The 18,481-nt window shown below is 36.9% G+C and overlaps 1 protein-coding gene across 3 annotated transcripts in view; it reads left to right on the forward strand.

Annotated features, from left to right (window-relative positions):
• LOC114643396 (transmembrane protein 80-like) overlaps window positions 1-18,481 on the forward strand; it is a 35,433-nt gene that overhangs the window by 5,001 nt on the left and 11,951 nt on the right. For 2 of the 3 annotated variants that reach the window (XM_051922074.1, XM_028791982.2), the window contains exon 2: window positions 6,671-6,687. The exons of the other annotated variant lie outside the window; for it this stretch is intronic. In XM_051922074.1, coding sequence (XP_051778034.1) covers window positions 6,671-6,687 — 17 coding nt within the window. The remainder of the gene's footprint in view (window positions 1-6,670; window positions 6,688-18,481) is intronic. 3 annotated transcript variants of the gene reach the window in all.

The raw sequence follows: 18,481 nt of genomic DNA on the forward strand, positions 1-18,481 counted from the left end.
CATAATTATAACAGAAAATATTAAGATCCTAAAAACACCAATATGCATTCATTTTTACATATATGTGTATGTGAAATTGATGGTTTTGTGATTTATTTTGAATGCATTTTAACTTTTTCAGTAGGTATAGCACTCTAAATCTGTGTGGTGGGGAATTTACATGCAGTAAATGTAAATACATTGGATTAAATGTATATGTTTATTCAAGATTCTGTATATAAACTTTGTTTTGCAAAGATTTCCAGTAAACTACTTACTATTGATGACAAAAGAAGACACACCTGGGGCCTCTTGTATAAACGTTGTGTATGGCCAAAAATGTTGTGTACGCTTGTTTCTGCACTCACTTTGAGGTGTATAAAAACTAAACTTGACGTAAAGCCACACAAATTTTCACGGCAGCCTCACACCATACATACACGCTTTTATGCTCAGCTTTGCAAAAAGGCGGCACCCAGCGTCAAAGCAGTGCTACTGTTTCTGTGATTTCTTTTCTAGAATCACATCCATGACATGGGCTGTATCATATACACCAAAATTAATTGCGTATTGTTTACAAATTTAAGACACTTTAACAATGTAATGGAGCATGGAATGGCCAAACTATTCCAAATACCATACCTGCTTTACCAGTAGCTTTAGAGAGTATTTTAACCCATTGTATGTGTGTGTGGTTATCATAGCTGCACAACAGCTGATCAGAAAGCAGTACAGTGGGTTGTGTCAAGAGTGCAGATCAGAATACAGCTTCCAGCCCTGGAGGACATTTATAGCAGGGGTCCCCAACCCCCGGTCCGCAGCCGTCTGACAGCCGGGCTGCAAGAGAACTGCTGGCAACGGAGACTCGCTCAGACTTTTCAGAACGCTTGGCGAGCGGGGCTTTGCAGCGGCGCAAAGAGAGGAGAGAGACCGAGGTGAGAGAGTATTACAAGAGAAGTATTTTTATGGTCCCGACAGTTTCCCCATATGACACGAGTCTATAGAAATCATGTTACTACGAAGTACATTTAGCAGATGCTTTCATTACAAAGAAGTGACCTTGAAATGCTTGAATGAATCATCCACAGAGCAGTTAGATCTGTGGTCCCAGCTCAGTTGTGCACATTTGCACAACGATCCCCAAACAGAAACATTGTAAAATCTCTTTCTTCGAACTTTCCTTGTACTGTTTTTTTTTTTTTTTTTTTTTTTTTTTTTTTTTTTTTTTTTGCTGTTTTTGTTTTCTGTGGTTTTCAGTGACACCTTTTGCTTATTGCTTGTCAACATTTGAAAAACATCCATTGGAATTTAACTCATTGTCACCCTCCTATAGAAACGGCAGACACGAAAAAAAGATAGCAGTGTTAATGTTTGTGATGTGCAATCTGTTGGAATGGCAAATGCAAAGCATATGTCTTTGTTATATGCAAAAAAAGAAGAAAAATCTCGGGTTGCAAACGTATGTGAACTGTTTAATAACTTAATAATAATAGAAATGTTATGTAAATTGTGTATAAAACTGCCCCCCCGACCGGCCAGTGGAATAAATTTGCATCTAATAAAGTGGTCCTTGCTGTCAAAAAAGTTGGGGACCACTGATTTATAGGACACGCTGCCTCAGAAAAGCCACCATCTTCTGCATGGATTCCACTCACCCATGCCACAATCTATTTGAACTTCCTTAGTCTGGCAAATGCTTCAGAGCCTTTCCTGCATGGACCTCGTGGGTCAGAAACAGATTCATTTCAAGAGCTATAACCACACTGAATTAGTCCATCACATGCTCTCAGTAGAACTGTTTGTACTTATAATTACAATTACCTCACTGTAAATTTGCACTACAACTGTAATATTGCACAACCTGAGCCACCTTATGAACCATCTGCACTATATGTACATGCATATTGTACGTTTGCTTTCATATTATGTATTTTTCTTTGTTTTCTATTATTATTAGTAGTAGTAGTAGTATTATTATCTTCATTTTATAGAAAAATTACTTCCATACTGAATCTCATTGTACCATGCAATGACAATAAAGGAATTCAATTCAATCTAAGAGAGCACATATTTACAGATGATGATCTCTGGCTTCTAAGTCGACTTAGATTTCCAAGAGCTATACTCTTGGAGTTGTGTGGTGTTAGAATACTAGGATGATTACCGAATTTAATTTTCGTGATGAAATGCATTAAAGTATGTATATTACATTTTATACATAAATTGTTAACTTCATTTAAATAATGTATACTGTTAATAATTAAACAATTGGTGGTACGATAAATTCCTACTGCCGCACACCAACAGGAGCACGCAGGCACTAATTGCCACACAGAACACATTGCCTTAATGATATTACAGCTCATTTTGGAATACTAAGATATATACTTGCTGTCACGTTTATGATGAAATGCATTTAAGCATGCATTAAACATATGGGTTGCATAGTGGCACAGTGATAGTAACTATGAAGACATTTATTGAGTGTAATTTGGTTTTATGGAGAAGGAAAACAGAAGGACATGAATTGGGGGATGGTGCGTTTGACAGAGGCAGTACTGCTAAAATAAAGAATAAATAATAAATAAATCTCATCCAGAAGAACATTCATTAAATTCCTAGGACACCTTTCCACAATATTTCTAAAATGTGAATGCTCAAGCAGCTGTACATTCAATGCAAAGAACATTTATGGCAGTTGTGACAGGGCTCCAAGAGGCTAATAATAATAATAATACATTTTATTTGGCGCGCCTTTCAAAAAACTCAAGGTCACTGTACAATCAGGTTAAAAAATAAACATTCAATGACTAGAAAATTTAAAATCCAAATAAACATCAGATAAAACACCAATAACAATTACAGTGAATAAGCAATTTTGAACAGATAAGTTTTAAGATTAGCCGGAAATTGGTGAAGGGTAGTCATATTCCTAAGATAAGCAGGTAATGAGTTCCATAAGGAAGGTGCCGATCTGCTAAATGCTCGATATCCCTTCGTAACAAGATGTGCTGGTGGATTATTTAAGTTGATGGAAGAAGAGGATCTGAGCATACGAGAGGGTTTAATGACTTGTAGGAGCTGTGAGAGATATGTGGGGGCAAGATTATGAATGGCCTTATATGTAAGGACTAAAATTTTGTAGTTGACCCTAAACTTTATTGGCAGCCAATGAAGCTGCTGAATAACGGGTGTAATGTGATCAGAATAGGGTGTTTTAGTAATTATACGAGCAGCTGAATTTTGAACAAGTTGAAGTTTATGTAGTAACTTTTGGGGCAGACCAAAGAGAAGTGAGTTGCAATAGTCCAGGCGGGAGGTGACCAAACTGTTGACTAAAATGGCAGTAGAGTGATTTGACAAAAATGGACGCAAGCGATTAATGTTTCGCAGGTGAAAGTAAGCTGTTCGAGTAACGGAACTGATGTGAGACTGGAAAGACAACGTGCTGTCCAGAATTACACCAAGGCTTTTTATCTGATCTGTACAGGTAACAGATGTGTTGTCTATTAATACTGAGATCTTTGATGCCTTCGTTATTGCAGATTTCGTGCCCATAAGAAGCACCTCAGTTTTATTAGAGTTCAACTGCAAGAAGTTAGAAGATAACCAAGACTTGATCTCAGCAAGGCAATCAGTAAGTGAGTATGGTGGAAGCGATGCAGATGGTGAAGTTGAAATATATAACTGGGTGTCATCTGCGTAACAATGAAAGTTTATCGTCCATTTACGAAAAATGACACCCAAAGGAAGCAGATAAATGATAAACAGCAGGGGGCCAAGGACAGAACCCTGAGGAACCCCAGATACTACAGGAATGGGAGTGGAGGTACATGTATCCAGCTGAATGAATTGAGTTCTGTCAGTAAGATATGACTTAAACCAAGTTAACGGAATGTGAGAAATACCTAGTGCAGATAGCCTTTTTAGTAGGGTGAAATGACAGACAGTGTCAAATGCAGCACTGAGGTCAAGAAGAACAAGGATTGTGATTAGGCCTGAGTCTGCAGCCACTAAAAGATCATTAGTGATCTTAATTAGTGCCGTCTCAGTGCTGTGAAAACTTCGGAAGCCTGACTGGAATGGTTCATATAAACTGTTAGCAGATAAATACTGATGAAGTTGGGAAGCCACAGTTTTTTCAAGAACCTTTGAAATAAAAGGAAGATTAGAAATTGGTAGAAAATTATTAAAGTCAGTAGGGTCAACCCCAGGTTTTTTCAGTAGGGGGTGAATCACTGCAGTTTTCATAGACTGGTGAACAATTCCAGTGGAAAGTGACGAGTGAATAATTGAAACAACAAGAGGAGCTAGCGAGGGAAGGCAGGCTTTAACCAGAACAGTGGGAATTGGATCCAAGTGACAGGTTGAAGGCTTAGAGCTATTGATGAGATCCATGATTTCTGAGGTGGAGGGAAGCTCAAACATGGAAAATGAATGAGTAGAAGGAGGAAAATCATCAATGGTGGAGTCAATAGCAACAGAGCCTAAATTATAATGTATTGCCTGGATTTTATCATTAAAAAATGTCATTAAGGTGTTACAAAATTCGTTAGAAAGGCAGTGCAAGGAAAGAGAGTCTGGGGGACTTGTTAGCGATCTAAGCAGGGAAAAAAGTGTTCCAGAGTTCCCCTTGTTGGAAGAAATTAGGGCAGTAAAATAGGCAGCTTTAGCATGCCGTATGCTGCCCCTATAGTGATGCATATGGCTAAAATACATTTCTTTATGAACATTAAGACCTGTTTTCTTGTACAGCCGTTCCAACTGCCGACCTTTAGATTTTAAAATGCGCAAAGTTGGTGTAAACCATGGGGCAGTGTGTGTAAATGAAACTGATCAGGTTTTGAGTGGGGCTACCGAATTCAAAATGTCCAGAAGTCCTTAATTATAAAAGTTAACTAAATCTGGCGAAGAAATAGTTTGTAATGATTCCACAAGTATATCAGTGCCTAATTGAAAATTATCCATGTTGATATTTTTAAGATTCCTGAAAGTTATTACTCGAAGAGGTTTAATGGTGTAGACAGTAAGAATCATATTAAATGTAAGGAGAAAATGATCTGAAGAGGGAAATTCTTCCGCAGTACAGTCATTCGGAGTAAGTCCAATATAGCAAATCAAATCCAAGATATGTCCTTTGAAATGTGTCGGGGTTTCCATAAACTGCTGAAAGTCAAAGTTATCAAGGCAAGAAATAAAATCTCTGGTCGCCGAGGACTTACTGTTATCCAAATGAATGTTAAAATCACCCATTATTATTATGTTCGAAGATAACGACAAATAAGCTAAAAAAGCAGAAAAGTCATTCAGAAACTCTTTGTTGAATTTAGGAGGACGGTAAATAGTTGCAACAATGGTGGGAATAGAGCCAGGTAGTTGACAGACAAAAAACTCAAATGAACCATAGGAAGAAACTGTCAGCGGCGTAACTCGCATTGTCGAGGCTAGATATATGAATGAGTATCCCACTGGTTTAATTGAAATAATGTGTAAATGTTGGGTTCGTGAGCTGGTGGTCGGTGGCTTTCTTTATTGCAGCCGTGTCTGTCTTTATCGAATGTACCAAACCCCTGTTCCTATCTTTTCCTTTTCATTCCCCACGTAACCAACCACTACAAAATAAAAGTCTTCGTATTCGCTACTGCTATGCTACTGTTCCCCCACATGTTTAATACATGCTTTAATGCATTTCATTGCAAAAATGATATCAAGTATGTATCTTAGTTTTCTAAAAATGTTCAGAGAGTTGTAATATCACAAATTTAATGTATTCTGTGTGGCAATCACTTTATGCGTGCTGCTGTCTGCGTAAGAGAAAGCCCATTTAAGAAGCAATTAGCGACTGGTTCAGGGAACACTTAGAATATGAAGCATTTAATGTGCTACTTAAGTTATGATGGGGTTTGAGAAACTCTAGTAAATTAAACATCGATCTTATGATGAAGTTTACAACATTCAATTTTAATGACAAAATAAACTTAGGTTAACAGAAATTTTGAGATTAAAGCCACCAAATAGTAAGTTTTTCCTTGCCTACATATTTCACTGAGGAAATTTTGCATTTGCTTAAATTCTTATTTTTTTCCACATGCTTTTGCCATTGTCTTTTAATAAAAAATTGAATAAAGGGGCTATTTATATTGATTTGCATATTCAAATATGTGAAATTCATGGATGAGTTGGGGTGGGACTTTAGGTGTGTGCATTTGCATTAAAATTCACATTGATTGGGATTTATAAAGGGGAGCTTTTGTTTATGCACAGGTTTATGCATCTGAATTGTGCTTATGCACATTTCTAGTTTTGTCCATACACCATGTTTTAGTGTGAATTCTACACACAGCATTATACATGAGGTCCCTGGTCTGTGAAAAAAATGTGGTACTGTGAAACTTTTTATTGTGTTCAGTAAAAATTACCCTGCATTTAATTTAATGTTTTTGCTTCAAGACTTTACAATGTGAATACCAGTTTTTACATAATGTAAAAAAAAAACTATATAGTTGACTTTGATTTAATAGCAAGTCAAGACACCAACATTAGTACATTTACAAAGTCAACTTTCTTTGTCTGTTTCTTGAACTCAGTTTATTCTTTGTTGCCTATGATTTATAACCCGCAACAGAAAAAATTTAAAATTCAACTTCTAAACCAAATACTTTATTGTTAATTAAAACTCTTTATTTTTTAGGGAGATCAGCAACTGTTGTATCCTTTTGTTTTATACCTTTTTATGATAAATTTTAAGATGCTTATCTAACTATAGTTTTTGATTTCAGCAGCTGTCTACAGTATGTTAAGTATAAACTGGAGGCCTTCCATCTTCCAGACCTACAGTTTTGATTGATGTTTAAAACTATGTAGTATGCTTAGTTGTTTAATTCAAATGAATAATGATATGAACCTTTTGAGGTGACAGAATTTTAAATAAGAATTCCGTTTTAGTTGAAATACTGTATATAAAAATCATGGTTTTAACCTTTCATTTCATGTTAAGAAATCGATACAAACTGTATTTGTTGACTCAGTAACACCTTGAAAGTTTTTTTATGCACAGCCACATAAAAAATCCACTTTTTTTCTCAATGATGGCATGGGGTTAATTTCAATAAAGTTTTATAATATACTGCATTGTTTGTGTTTGCCCCTGTCCACTATTACTGTAAATTTATGACACTATACTGAATAATATCAATCAATGGACAGCCATTTAGTCAAAACAAAAAGTCGTAACCAGGAATTTGGCGCTATTGGCATCTCTTAATGGAATTGCTTACTAGCTGGGCTAGCTATGGAAATAATCCACACCGTATTCCTTGCTTTGTGCTCTAGTTAAATTTACCTACTGTCAATCTGCCAGCTATCATGAGGTCCACCAGTCACTAAAGATTTGGTCCAATTTGTAGAGCATATTTTAAAGCAAAGATGCCTTTACCAGCTGTGCTTACTGTGCATTATATATAATAACCATATAAGCCATCCTTCTGTAAGCTATTCATTCTTCAAAATATGTAAATCACTAAGTATCCAGTCTTTTAGAGATGTTTATATAGACAACTGTTATGCTTGTTTTGAACTGTTATCTCAAAAACGACTGTAGTAACATAACAATCCCTTATCTTTTTTATGTACAAGTTAGAAATTTTGTGAAAAATAATATCCCTTTTCCTCATCATAATTCAGTCTCTGATAACATGTTATGTCATTACTCCCTGCCTATGTAAGATGGCTACTCCCTGCTTTTAGTCTCCAATGTTTGTATTAAAATAATAATACTGGTAGTGAAGAATTGTGATTATTTCTAGTTAGCGAAAATTGTCTTGTTATAGTTAGAATCGCTCAGTCTTGTTTCATGACTGCGTTTCCTGTCTCGTACTTTGGTTTTGTTGCTGATTTTTTGATCTTTTGGTATGGCCAACAGCTGTTCCTCTGACTGTTTTTTTTTTTTTTTGTTTAAGCCTTTTCTTGTTCTGTTATCTCCTGATCTTCCATCTAAAACTCTCCTGTAACTAAACTACAGTAATCCCTCCTCCATCGCGGGGGTTGCGTTCCAGAGCCACCCGCGAAATAAGAAAATCCGCGAAGTAGAAACCATATATTTATATGGTTATTTTTATATTGTCATGCTTGGGTCACAGATTTGCGCAGAAACACAGGAGGTTGTAGAGAGATAGGAACGTTATTCAAACATTGCAAACAAACATTTGTCTCTTTTTCAAAAGTTTAAACTGTGCTCCATGACAAGACAGAGATGACAGTTCAGTCTCACAATTAAAAGAATGCAAACATATCTTCCTCTTCAAAGGAGCAAATAAATCAATAGGGCTGTTTGCTTTTAAGTATGCGAAGCACCGCGGCACAAAGCTGTTGAAGGCGGCAGCTCACACCCCCTCCGTCAGGAGCAGAGAGAGACAGATAAAAAAATCAATACGTGCCCTTTGAGCTTTTAAGTATGCGAAGCACCGTGCAGCATACTTAAAAGCTGCACACAGAAGGTAGCAACGTGAAGATAATCTTTCAACATTTTTAGACGAGCGTCCGTATCGTCTAGGTGTGCGAACAGCCCCCCTGCTCACACCCCCTACGTCAGGATCACAGATAGTCAGCGCAAGAGAGAGAGAAAGAAAAGTAAGCTGGTTAGCTACTCAGCCATCTGCCAATAGCGTCCCTTGTATGAAATCAACTGGGCAAACCAACTGAGGAAGCATGTACCAGAAATTAAAAGACCCATTGTCCTCAGAAACCCGCGAAGCAGCGAAAAATCCGCGATATATATTTAAATATGCTTACATATAAAATCCGCGATGGAGTGAAGCCGCGAAGGGCGAAGCGCGATATAGCGAGGGATTACTGTATACCTTTTTTCAACAGAATGGAAATCGGCAGTTCAAAAAAAATAGTCTTCCTCAATTTATGCAAATGCATACTACAGTATATTGCAGCTAAATATACATCTGTTATGTTATTGCCAGAACTCCATCCTTGTATTTAGTTCATTTAATTTTTGTTATTCTTTGTGAATTATTTTGTTATGTTTTATTCAAAATATGTTTTTCTTTTAAGTTGGTTTAAGTTATCATCCTGTCCTTTTGATGCTTGTGGTGGCTCATGCTTCTGTTGTGCAGTTTCCCTTTTTTGATTTCCTGTTACTACATGGATTTGATGGTTCCTTAACCATTATAACTAGAATTTTGGGTTTTGGTTGTTAAAGATTTTTTTTGTTATTTATGGATTGAAATAGTTTGTTTTAACTTATTATATTTTTGTTGAAGTTTTGTTGTCTTGATCTTTTTGTGGTCTTTGTCTTTTGGACTTTTTTTATCAAATACTAGGGGGCTCTATCCCCTGCTTGCTTTGCTTGCCAACTCCTAGGTTTGGTCCTGTGGAAATACAATTTAAAGTGTTTTTTTTCATGTGAATTGCTACATATGCATTATTTTCACTTTTGATTTTAAAACTTCAGTAAAAACAATATTTGGAATGAACTTTTCTTCAAGATCACATTGAATTTTGATGCCTTGTTTGGTCTTACAGCGTTATAATGCAACATATAACTGGGCATGAGTGAATATCGTATCTTTGTCTCTTATAAATAAACTGACTTTTTCAAATATTTGTCCTTGTGATTTGTTAATTGTTATTGCAAAGGCTATTCTCACTGGAAACTGTTTAATATGAATGGCATATCAAGATCTCCTTTTTGCCCGAACACCGTTTCGAGTTCATTCAATTAAAAAAAGACTTTCTGTTAAAACAATACACTTACGAAAGTGGGAATAACCAGAGCCGACGTAGCCAGTGGCATTGTTCTCAAGTAGCTGCGGATTTCTGGCCATTGACGTCATTGTAAGAAATAAATCTGGCCGACCGATAGTTCTGGATGTTGCCATTGCATCATGATATAACTGTTGCAATGCTCTTGGACTACCTTGATATGATGATGGTAATATTACTGCTTTACCTATTTTGAATTTGTCTGAACTATTGATATTTGAATATTGGATTTTGAATTTCCGTTCTGCTTGATTCAATTTAATAAAAAGAGGTGATTAGCTGCGACTTTTACATACGCATTAATAATATAATGTTGCCATAGGTGTTGAGATGATAGAAGTGGGTTACATACATGGGAACGTATCGCTAATTTTGACCCTAAATATTGTGTGGGTGTTATTCTTTTTTCTGAATGTGTTTGTTTCATATTGTACAACCATCCTGTTTCGTCATCTGGGAAAAGCAAAGGAAAGAGTAAAAGGTCGGCATGTGGCGATGTATTTGACATAAATAATGAATCATGCTTTGCCTTTGCATATACACGAATATCTACTCTGTCATTAATATCTCTGTGTTTCAAAATTATTATTGCTGACAATTCGTCACATGTGGGTTTATTATAAATGCGACTGTGATCTTTCGGATTCATATAGAAATCCAAGAAAATTTCTTTGTCTGTGTTTTGCTGATAAATTTTGTGTAAAGTGCGATAGGTTTGGACGTATGGATTTCGCTGTATAATTTCTATTACATCGGATCATTTAACTCTTTTGAATCTATGTTGCATCGCTTCCCCATGATCATAAAGATACACCTGACCAAATTGTGTTTTTTTCTAAATTAAACTTGTCGTAGCTGTAATTGTTGTGGGAACACAGATTCTCATAGTGTATGGTCCATTATTGTGTAAATCTACATTGTTTGCATTGAATGATGCTAATGCGAAAAGATTATTGTAGACGCGTATATTTTTTTTTTTTAATATTTTTATTTTATTAATTTTCATTGTAATCATTCCATACAAACAGATCAATTTATAACCCAACAAATTTGAAGACAAATCAAACCCCACCACTGAGAAGGAGAGCTTAGCTAAAGGAAAATTGCTTTAAGCTTTTTAATAAGGCAACATTAGACAAAAGAAGGGGAGAAGTAAAAATCTATATAAATAAGAGATGGAGAAGGGAGTTAAATGCAATAATAGTTAATTCTCTTATTCTAAAATAATATTGATTAAATCCTGCCATGTTTTGAAAAAATTTTGTACAGATCCTCTAACTGAAAATTTGATTTTTTCCAGTTTCAAATAATATAAAACATCGGTTTCCCACTGACTTATAAGAGGAGAATTAGGATTCTTCCAATTTAACAAAATAAGTCTGCGTGCCAAGAGTGTAGTGAATGCAATCACCGTTTCCTTGTCCTTCTCCAATTCCAGTCCATCTGGAAGGACACCAAACACAGCTGTTAGTGGGTTAGGAGGGATTGTGATACTAAGGCTGTCTGAGAGGCACTTAAAAATTTTTGTCCAAAATGATGTTAGTTTGGTGCAGGCCCAGAACATGTGACCCAGTGAGGCAGGAGCTTGGTTGCAGCGCTCGCAGGTTGGATCCTGGCCTGGAAACATTTTGGACAGTTTTAAGCGAGACAGATGAGCTCGATATATAATTTTTAGTTGAATAATTCTATGCTTTGCGCATATAGAACTCGAGTGAATTCTCTGCTTTGCTACCTTCCACTCCTTTTCTGATATATTGATTAAGAGATCTTCTTCCCAATGTCCTCTTGGATCTTTGAAAGGTAGGGACTCTAATAAGATTTTATATATTGCGGAAATAGTGTTTGTTTCCTCGGAATTGAGTATTTTTTCCAGCATTGTGGAGGGTGCAAGGTGGGGGAAATTGGGCAATTTCTGTTTAACAAAATTTCTAATTTGAAGATAGTAAAAGAAATGTGTAGCTGGGAGGTTAAATTTTGAACGTAATTGTTCAAAAGATGTAAATATGTTGTCTATATAAAGATCTCTGAGCATTTTAATCCCAAAACTTTTACAGGTATTAAAAACTGGATATACTTGCGAAGGTTGAAAGAGGTGGTTCTCTTGCAGAGGTGCCACTGATAAAAGATTTTCCATCTTAAAATGCTTCCTAATTTGGTTCCATATTCTGAGTGAGTAAAGCACAATTGGGTTATTAGTATATTTGCGATAACTTTCATTTATTGGAGAGCAGAGCAGGGAATATAAAGAAGTACTACAGGATTTTACTTCTATTGCGGACCAAGCCTGTGTATGTTCATTTATTTGTGTCCAGGTTTTTATGGCTTGTATGTTTGCTGCCCAGTAATAAAACTGAAAATTAGGTAAAGCCATGCCACCTTCTGCCTGAGGTCTTTGTAGGGTCGCTCTTCGGATACGTGGGTGTTTTGAGTTCCAAATGAATGAGGTTATTATTGAATCTAACTGTTTAAAAAACGATTTATTGATATATATTGGAATGTTTTGAAATAAAAAGAGAAGTTTAGGAAGGATATTCATCTTAACAATGTTAATTCTTCCGGCTAGAGTGAGATGAAGGGTTGACCATCTATGCAAGTCTTGTTTAATTTTTTCCATACAGACGCCAAAATTTTGTTGATAAAGAGCTTTATGTTTACTTGTGATATTTACCCCTAGGTATTTAAACTGATCTGCTATGGTAAAAGGTAGGGTGTCTAATCTAATATTATATGCTTGTGAATTCACTGGAAAGAGTATACTTTTATTCAGATTAATTCTAAGACCAGATATCTTTTGAAATTCTGTTAGTGCTGTTAAAACAACAGGGACAGTGTTTTCTGGGTCCGATATATATAAGACCATATCATCTGCATATAGAGAAATTTTCTGTTCCAGTCCTTCTCTGACAATCCCCTTTATCTGATAAGAATTTCGGCAGTGAACCGCCAGTGGTTCAATAGCGATTGCAAACAACAGTGGCGACAAGGGACATCCTTGTCTGGTACCACGTTCTAGTTTAAAGTAGTCTGAGCAAATGTTATTAATACAAACTGAAGCTTCTGGACTGGTATACAGTAGTTTGATCCAAGCACAAATATTCGGGCCAAACCCAAATTTCTCCAATGCAGTGAAAAGGTAATTCCATTCGATCATGTCAAATGCCTTTTCTGCGTCTAATGATAGTAATATCTCTGGGGTGTTTGATTTTGCTGGTGAATATATAACATTAAACAAGCGTCGGAGATTTGAAGATAGATGTCGGCCTTTAATAAATCCAGTTTGATCTTGTGATATTACCGAGGGCAGCACTTTCTCCATCCTTCTAGCTAGGATTTTTGAGAGTATCTTAACATCATTATTCAGGAGTGAAATTGGTCTATATGATGCACATTGTAACAAGTCCTTATTTTGTTTAGGAAAGACGGTGATTAATGCTTGTCGAAATGTTTGAGGTAGTATTTGGTGGTCTTTAGCTTCTGTAAATGTTGCCAATAAGTGTGGAGCTAGCTGAGTGGAGAATTTCTTATAAAACTCTACGGGGTAACCATCAGGGCCTGATGATTTCCCGCTTTGTAGTGACTTTATAGCGTCTAATAATTCTGTTAGCGTTAGAGGTTTATCCAGTTCCTCAGCACTTAAAGCATCTATTTGTGGTATTTGTGAATTATCCAGAAATGCATTAGATTGCGTGTTGTCTTCTTTGGGCTCAGTGGAATATAAAGACTTATAGTAATCTCTAAATGTGTGCATTATTTTATTATGGTCGATGATTTCTTCTCCATTCTTGTTGGTGATTACTGGTATTGCATTGTGAACTTCTTGTTTATGAATTTGTTGAGCTAAAAGCTTATTAGCATTCTCTCCGTGTTCATAGTAATGCTGTCTAGACTTATAAATAAGTTGTTCAGTTTCCTTAGTTGTTAAGATGTTAAGTTCTGTATGCAGGGCCTGCCTTTTCCTGTGAAGAGCTTCACTTGGACGCCTGGCTTGTTCTTCATCTATTCTAGTAATTTCATTTCTTAGCTCTGACACTTTCTTGGTTTCTAATTTATTTCTATGGGAAAGATATGAAATAATCTGGCCTCTTAAGAAGGCCTTTAGAGTTTCCCAGAGTGTTCCTGCAGAAACCTCTGTGGACGTGTTTGTCTCTAGGAAGAAGCTGATTTGTTTGGATATAAATTCTGTGCAGTTCTCGTCTGCCAATAAAAGAGGGTTAAGACGCCATCTGCGAGGTGAGTGTGAGGGGCTTAATGATTTTAGCTCCAAGACTAGAGGGGCATGGTCAGAGATAACAATTGTGTCATATTTGCATGATTTAATTGTAGGCAGGAAATTATTATCTATAAAAAAATAATCAATTCTTGAGTAGCTATAATGCACTGGTGAGTAGAACGAATATGTTCTTGAGTTTGGGTTAAGAAAACTCCAGGGGTCTGATAAGTTGTGATCATTTAAAAACTGTGTAATTATCTTTGCAGTATTAGATGTTGTCCCCCCTGTCACAGGAGTCCTATCTAAGAGTGGATTTAAAACACAATTAAAGTCCCCAGCCATTATAATTTTATGAGTGTTCACATTGGGAATGGATGCAAATAGATTTTGCATGAATTCCTTATCATCAACATTGGGTGCATAAACATTTATCAAAATCATTTTACTGTTATATAAGTTGCCCATGACCATCACATATCTCCCTTCAGGGTCCGACACTACCTCTGATGCTACAAATGGAACTGTTCTATGTATGAGAATTCCCACCCCTCTAGTTTTCTTTATAAAGCTAGAATGGAACATTTGGCCATTCCAGTCTTTTTGTAATCTGAACTGATCCTTGGTTAGTAAGTGGGTCTCCTGTAGAAATACTATTTTAGCATTTAAGCCTGTTAGGTGAGAGCATACTTTCTTTCTCTTTAATTCGTGATTCAGGCCTTTAACATTCCAGCTCACAAAGTTAACTGTCCCATCATGGAGACATTGATTCTGAGTTTTTAATGTCATTTATAGTTTTAATTGGTAATATGGCAGTTTTAATCTTAGTTTCAAGATTCCCCATGAGTTATTGCATTTTAGCCTATTGTTGCATTGATATTTATAATTATAAGAATTACAAGAATAGATTAGATATAACCTGCTCTCCTTCTCTCCCCCCTTTATCCCCCCACCCCCCCCATTTTGCCTCCCCACATGAGGCTAGATCCCACTTCGCGATGTTCCAGTCCTCTGACATACGAAGAGACAGAGCACGTCCAAAACAAAACAAACCCCACCCTGCAGCGGCGTTACAGAATTAAAACAGAGATATCTTTTGCAGTTAAATTCTTAATACTATCTGCCGAAAATGTTCTCATTAACAATATTTAAGCTTGAAGTAATCTTCAGCGCTTTTAAGTTAAGATATTAAGATTAAAAAAAAAAAAAAAAAAAAGGAAAAAAAAAACAACCCAGGGAATGATTTTAAAAACTAGTCTAGGATAAACCTGGTAATTCCTACTGTAATAGTATAATGGTAATTGTATAAATAGTAGAACAAGCAATAAACCAAGGGTATGAAGTTAAACAGTCTACTTTAAGGTATAGTAAAATAAAAAAAAAAAAAAAAAAAAAAAAAACGAATCCTACTTTAACCCCTTCACCGCCCTCTGCCGGATATATCCGGCACCGCTGTTTTAATGCTAACGCCATACTGCCGGAATTATCCGGCACATTTGCCTGTGGTTATATGAATGCCTGGCAAGTAGTATAACTGACGGTTTGGCGTGGGTATTATTACTACGTTGTATTTCGACAAGTCTGTGGTTGTTTTGGCCGGTCATGTGACGTGATTCGCATGTAACAGCTGTGAATATGGCGAAACGTAAACTGACTTCAAGTGAGGCTTTGCAGGCGATTTTGGACAGTTCTGATCATGATTGTAGCAGTTCTGAAGAAGATTTTAGTGACAGTGATGAGCAGCAACGTGCGCTGCATGATATTGTGAATGAAGACGCATCGGATGACGGCGCTGAGTGGGTGTATCCCCAGCATCTCAGCTGGGCTGCTGCCCGAGGTGAACTACCTTTTCTGCATTCGTTTGAGGGAACGTGTGGCTTTATTGTTGATGTAAACAATTACACTGCTGAGCAGTTTTATGAGCTGTTTGTGTCACCTGATTTGATCAGACATTTTGTTCATCAGACAAATCTGTATGCAGCACAGTTTATTGAGAAAAATCCCAATTTACCTCCACATTCCCGTGTTCGTGCTTGGTTTGACACTGATGAAAACGAAATGAAAAAATTCATTGGGATTTTGATGTTGATGGGAATAATCAGAAAACCAGATATTGAGATGTACTGGTCTACAGATCCTATGTATGCAACACATATTTTTGCAGCTGTCATGACACGTAACCGATTCTCTTTGCTGCTGAAATTCTTTCATTTGAATGACAACAGAAACGAGCCAGATAAGAAAGATCCAAACCGCGACCGCTTGTTCAAGCTACGTCCTTTGATTGATCATTTATTTGAAGCATTTCAGTTGCCCTACATGCCAGGACCGTCAGTTGCAGTTGATGAAAGTTTATTGTCGTGGAAGGGCCGCTTACAGTTTCGACAGTATCTACCATTGAAAAGGGCACGGTTTGGTATCAAGATGTTTTGCTTAGCTGAGAATTCAGGTTACATTTATAGATTTCGTGTATACACTGGCAACTTGCACAACATTTAGTGGTCAATACTGCTTGAATAAATGTAAAAAATGTAAAAAAAATGTAAAAAAGTAAAAAAACAAAAAATTGTTCAGATTTCGCCTGGCTTGGGGAATATTTAGGGAGTTGGCGGTTAAAGGGTTAATCACTTCCACATTTTCACACTCACGTCTATAACTGTATAACTCTGATTAAAACATAAACATATAACATATAAAGTCCAGATAAAAAAAAGAAAATAAGGGATGTATAATTATAATACCAGTCTCTTTAAACATGGATCCAGAGATCAGATCACAGGTTCTTCCCGTGCCTTGATAGAATACGGCTCTTTATTAACTTTCAAAAAAGTGTCGGAAACAGCTTCTTTAGTTCTTTTTCAGCTTCTTCTTTGCTGAAGAAAATATAATGTCGATCTTGAACTTCCACTTTCAGTTTGGCAGGATACAAGAGGCTGTATTTGATATCGGCTTTCCGTAGCATCCTTTTAATGTCGATGTAGGATCTGCGTTTTGCAGCTGTTGATGGTGAGAAGTCGGGGAAAAATACGAATAAGATTATTTTCGAATATAATCTCTTGCTTGTGTCTGAGAAGTGCCATCACATCAAGCTTACATCTTAGTCGCTCGAAGCGGACAATAAAAGACCTAGGTTTAAAGGCACTTGGTATCTTTGTGCGATAAGCCGTGGCTATCTCAATGTCGAGTTTAAAGTCATCTCCAATTATTTTAGACAGTAATTCTACTGCAAATTTCACTGGGCTTGAGCTTTCTCGTTTCTCAGGTATACCCTCAATTCTTATATTATTTCTTCTGCACCCATCCTCCAGGGCTGCAAGTCTGTCTCCAAGTTTTTTTGCATTCCGAGTTCGCAGCTGTGGCTTTTTCATCGGCGTTAGATGCCAGTTGTTCCGCTGTTTCCACTCGAGCCGTGAGTCCCCTGCTTAACGTCTTCCAGCTGATCTGAAACGTCATTAATATGATCATCAAGCCTTTTCAGTTTGGAATTAGTTTCTTCAATGTGTTCCACTAATTTCTCCAACATAGCTTTAAAGTTCACGTCAAAACGTTTAAATAAACGCGTTTCCTTATCTTTGTTATCCTTCTTGAGCTCAATGGCCACCTTCTTAAGATCATTTGTGTTATCTTTCTTAACCTCCTTCATGGCCGTAACCATGGCAGTGGACTGTGTAGCGATCATCTCTTTCTGTGTAGCGATCATCTCTTTCAGTTCGGACAGTTCGCTTCGGCTTTCGTGCTCCGCAAGTGAAAATGCAGCACCTGTTACAGGCTCGCGATGAGTAGATGAGAGCACGTCCTGCAGAGCCCTTTCTAGTCTCGAATGATCCTCAGAAATCGGCGATCCATCGCGACCTATATCACTTGCGCCTTCGCTCCCATTTTCACTCTCGACTGGAGACGATACAATGGAGCGGGGTCCCAGGAATTCTGCGCTCTCGTCTGCCTGTTCCAGGTCAGTCTCCGTGAGGCCATACCTTACACTTGCACTCAGGCCAGAAGTCTGTCCGGACTTTGATGCAGCTTTAAGTTTCTTTTCTGGTTCTTTCTGACTTTTCTTCTTGTTACTCATGCTTGTATATTGTAGTGGAACTTCCTTGGTCGGGTTAAATACAGGATACCTCTAAATAATATGAAATACGTGGGAAAATAAAGCCACTGCTAGCGGAGCTCTGCTTCAGACGTCCATCTCCTATAAACGGACGCATATATTTTGCCTGTAGTGTTTGTGGATTGCACTTTCACCAAACAACAAATCTTTTAATTCTTGCAGAAACGCCTCATCATTGGGAAGCAGCAGTACTTTTCCCTGATGGCAACATGAATTAGATGATCTACAAGTCTCCGACTTAAAGTTTAAAGCCTTACAATATCTACATACTTCCGACATATCACCTATGTCCATATATTCATTCTCTTTTCGCTGTTCCATTATTTCACCTAGTAATAATTTCCATTTGTTTGCGCGAATGCGATCTGTAGTCTCTTTTGTTTGACATTTTCAAATTTTAGTACTCATATTTT

The sequence above is a fragment of the Erpetoichthys calabaricus genome, chromosome 2, assembly GCF_900747795.2.
Source record: "Erpetoichthys calabaricus chromosome 2, fErpCal1.3, whole genome shotgun sequence".
In the NCBI taxonomy this organism is placed as follows: domain Eukaryota; kingdom Metazoa; phylum Chordata; class Cladistia; order Polypteriformes; family Polypteridae; genus Erpetoichthys; species Erpetoichthys calabaricus.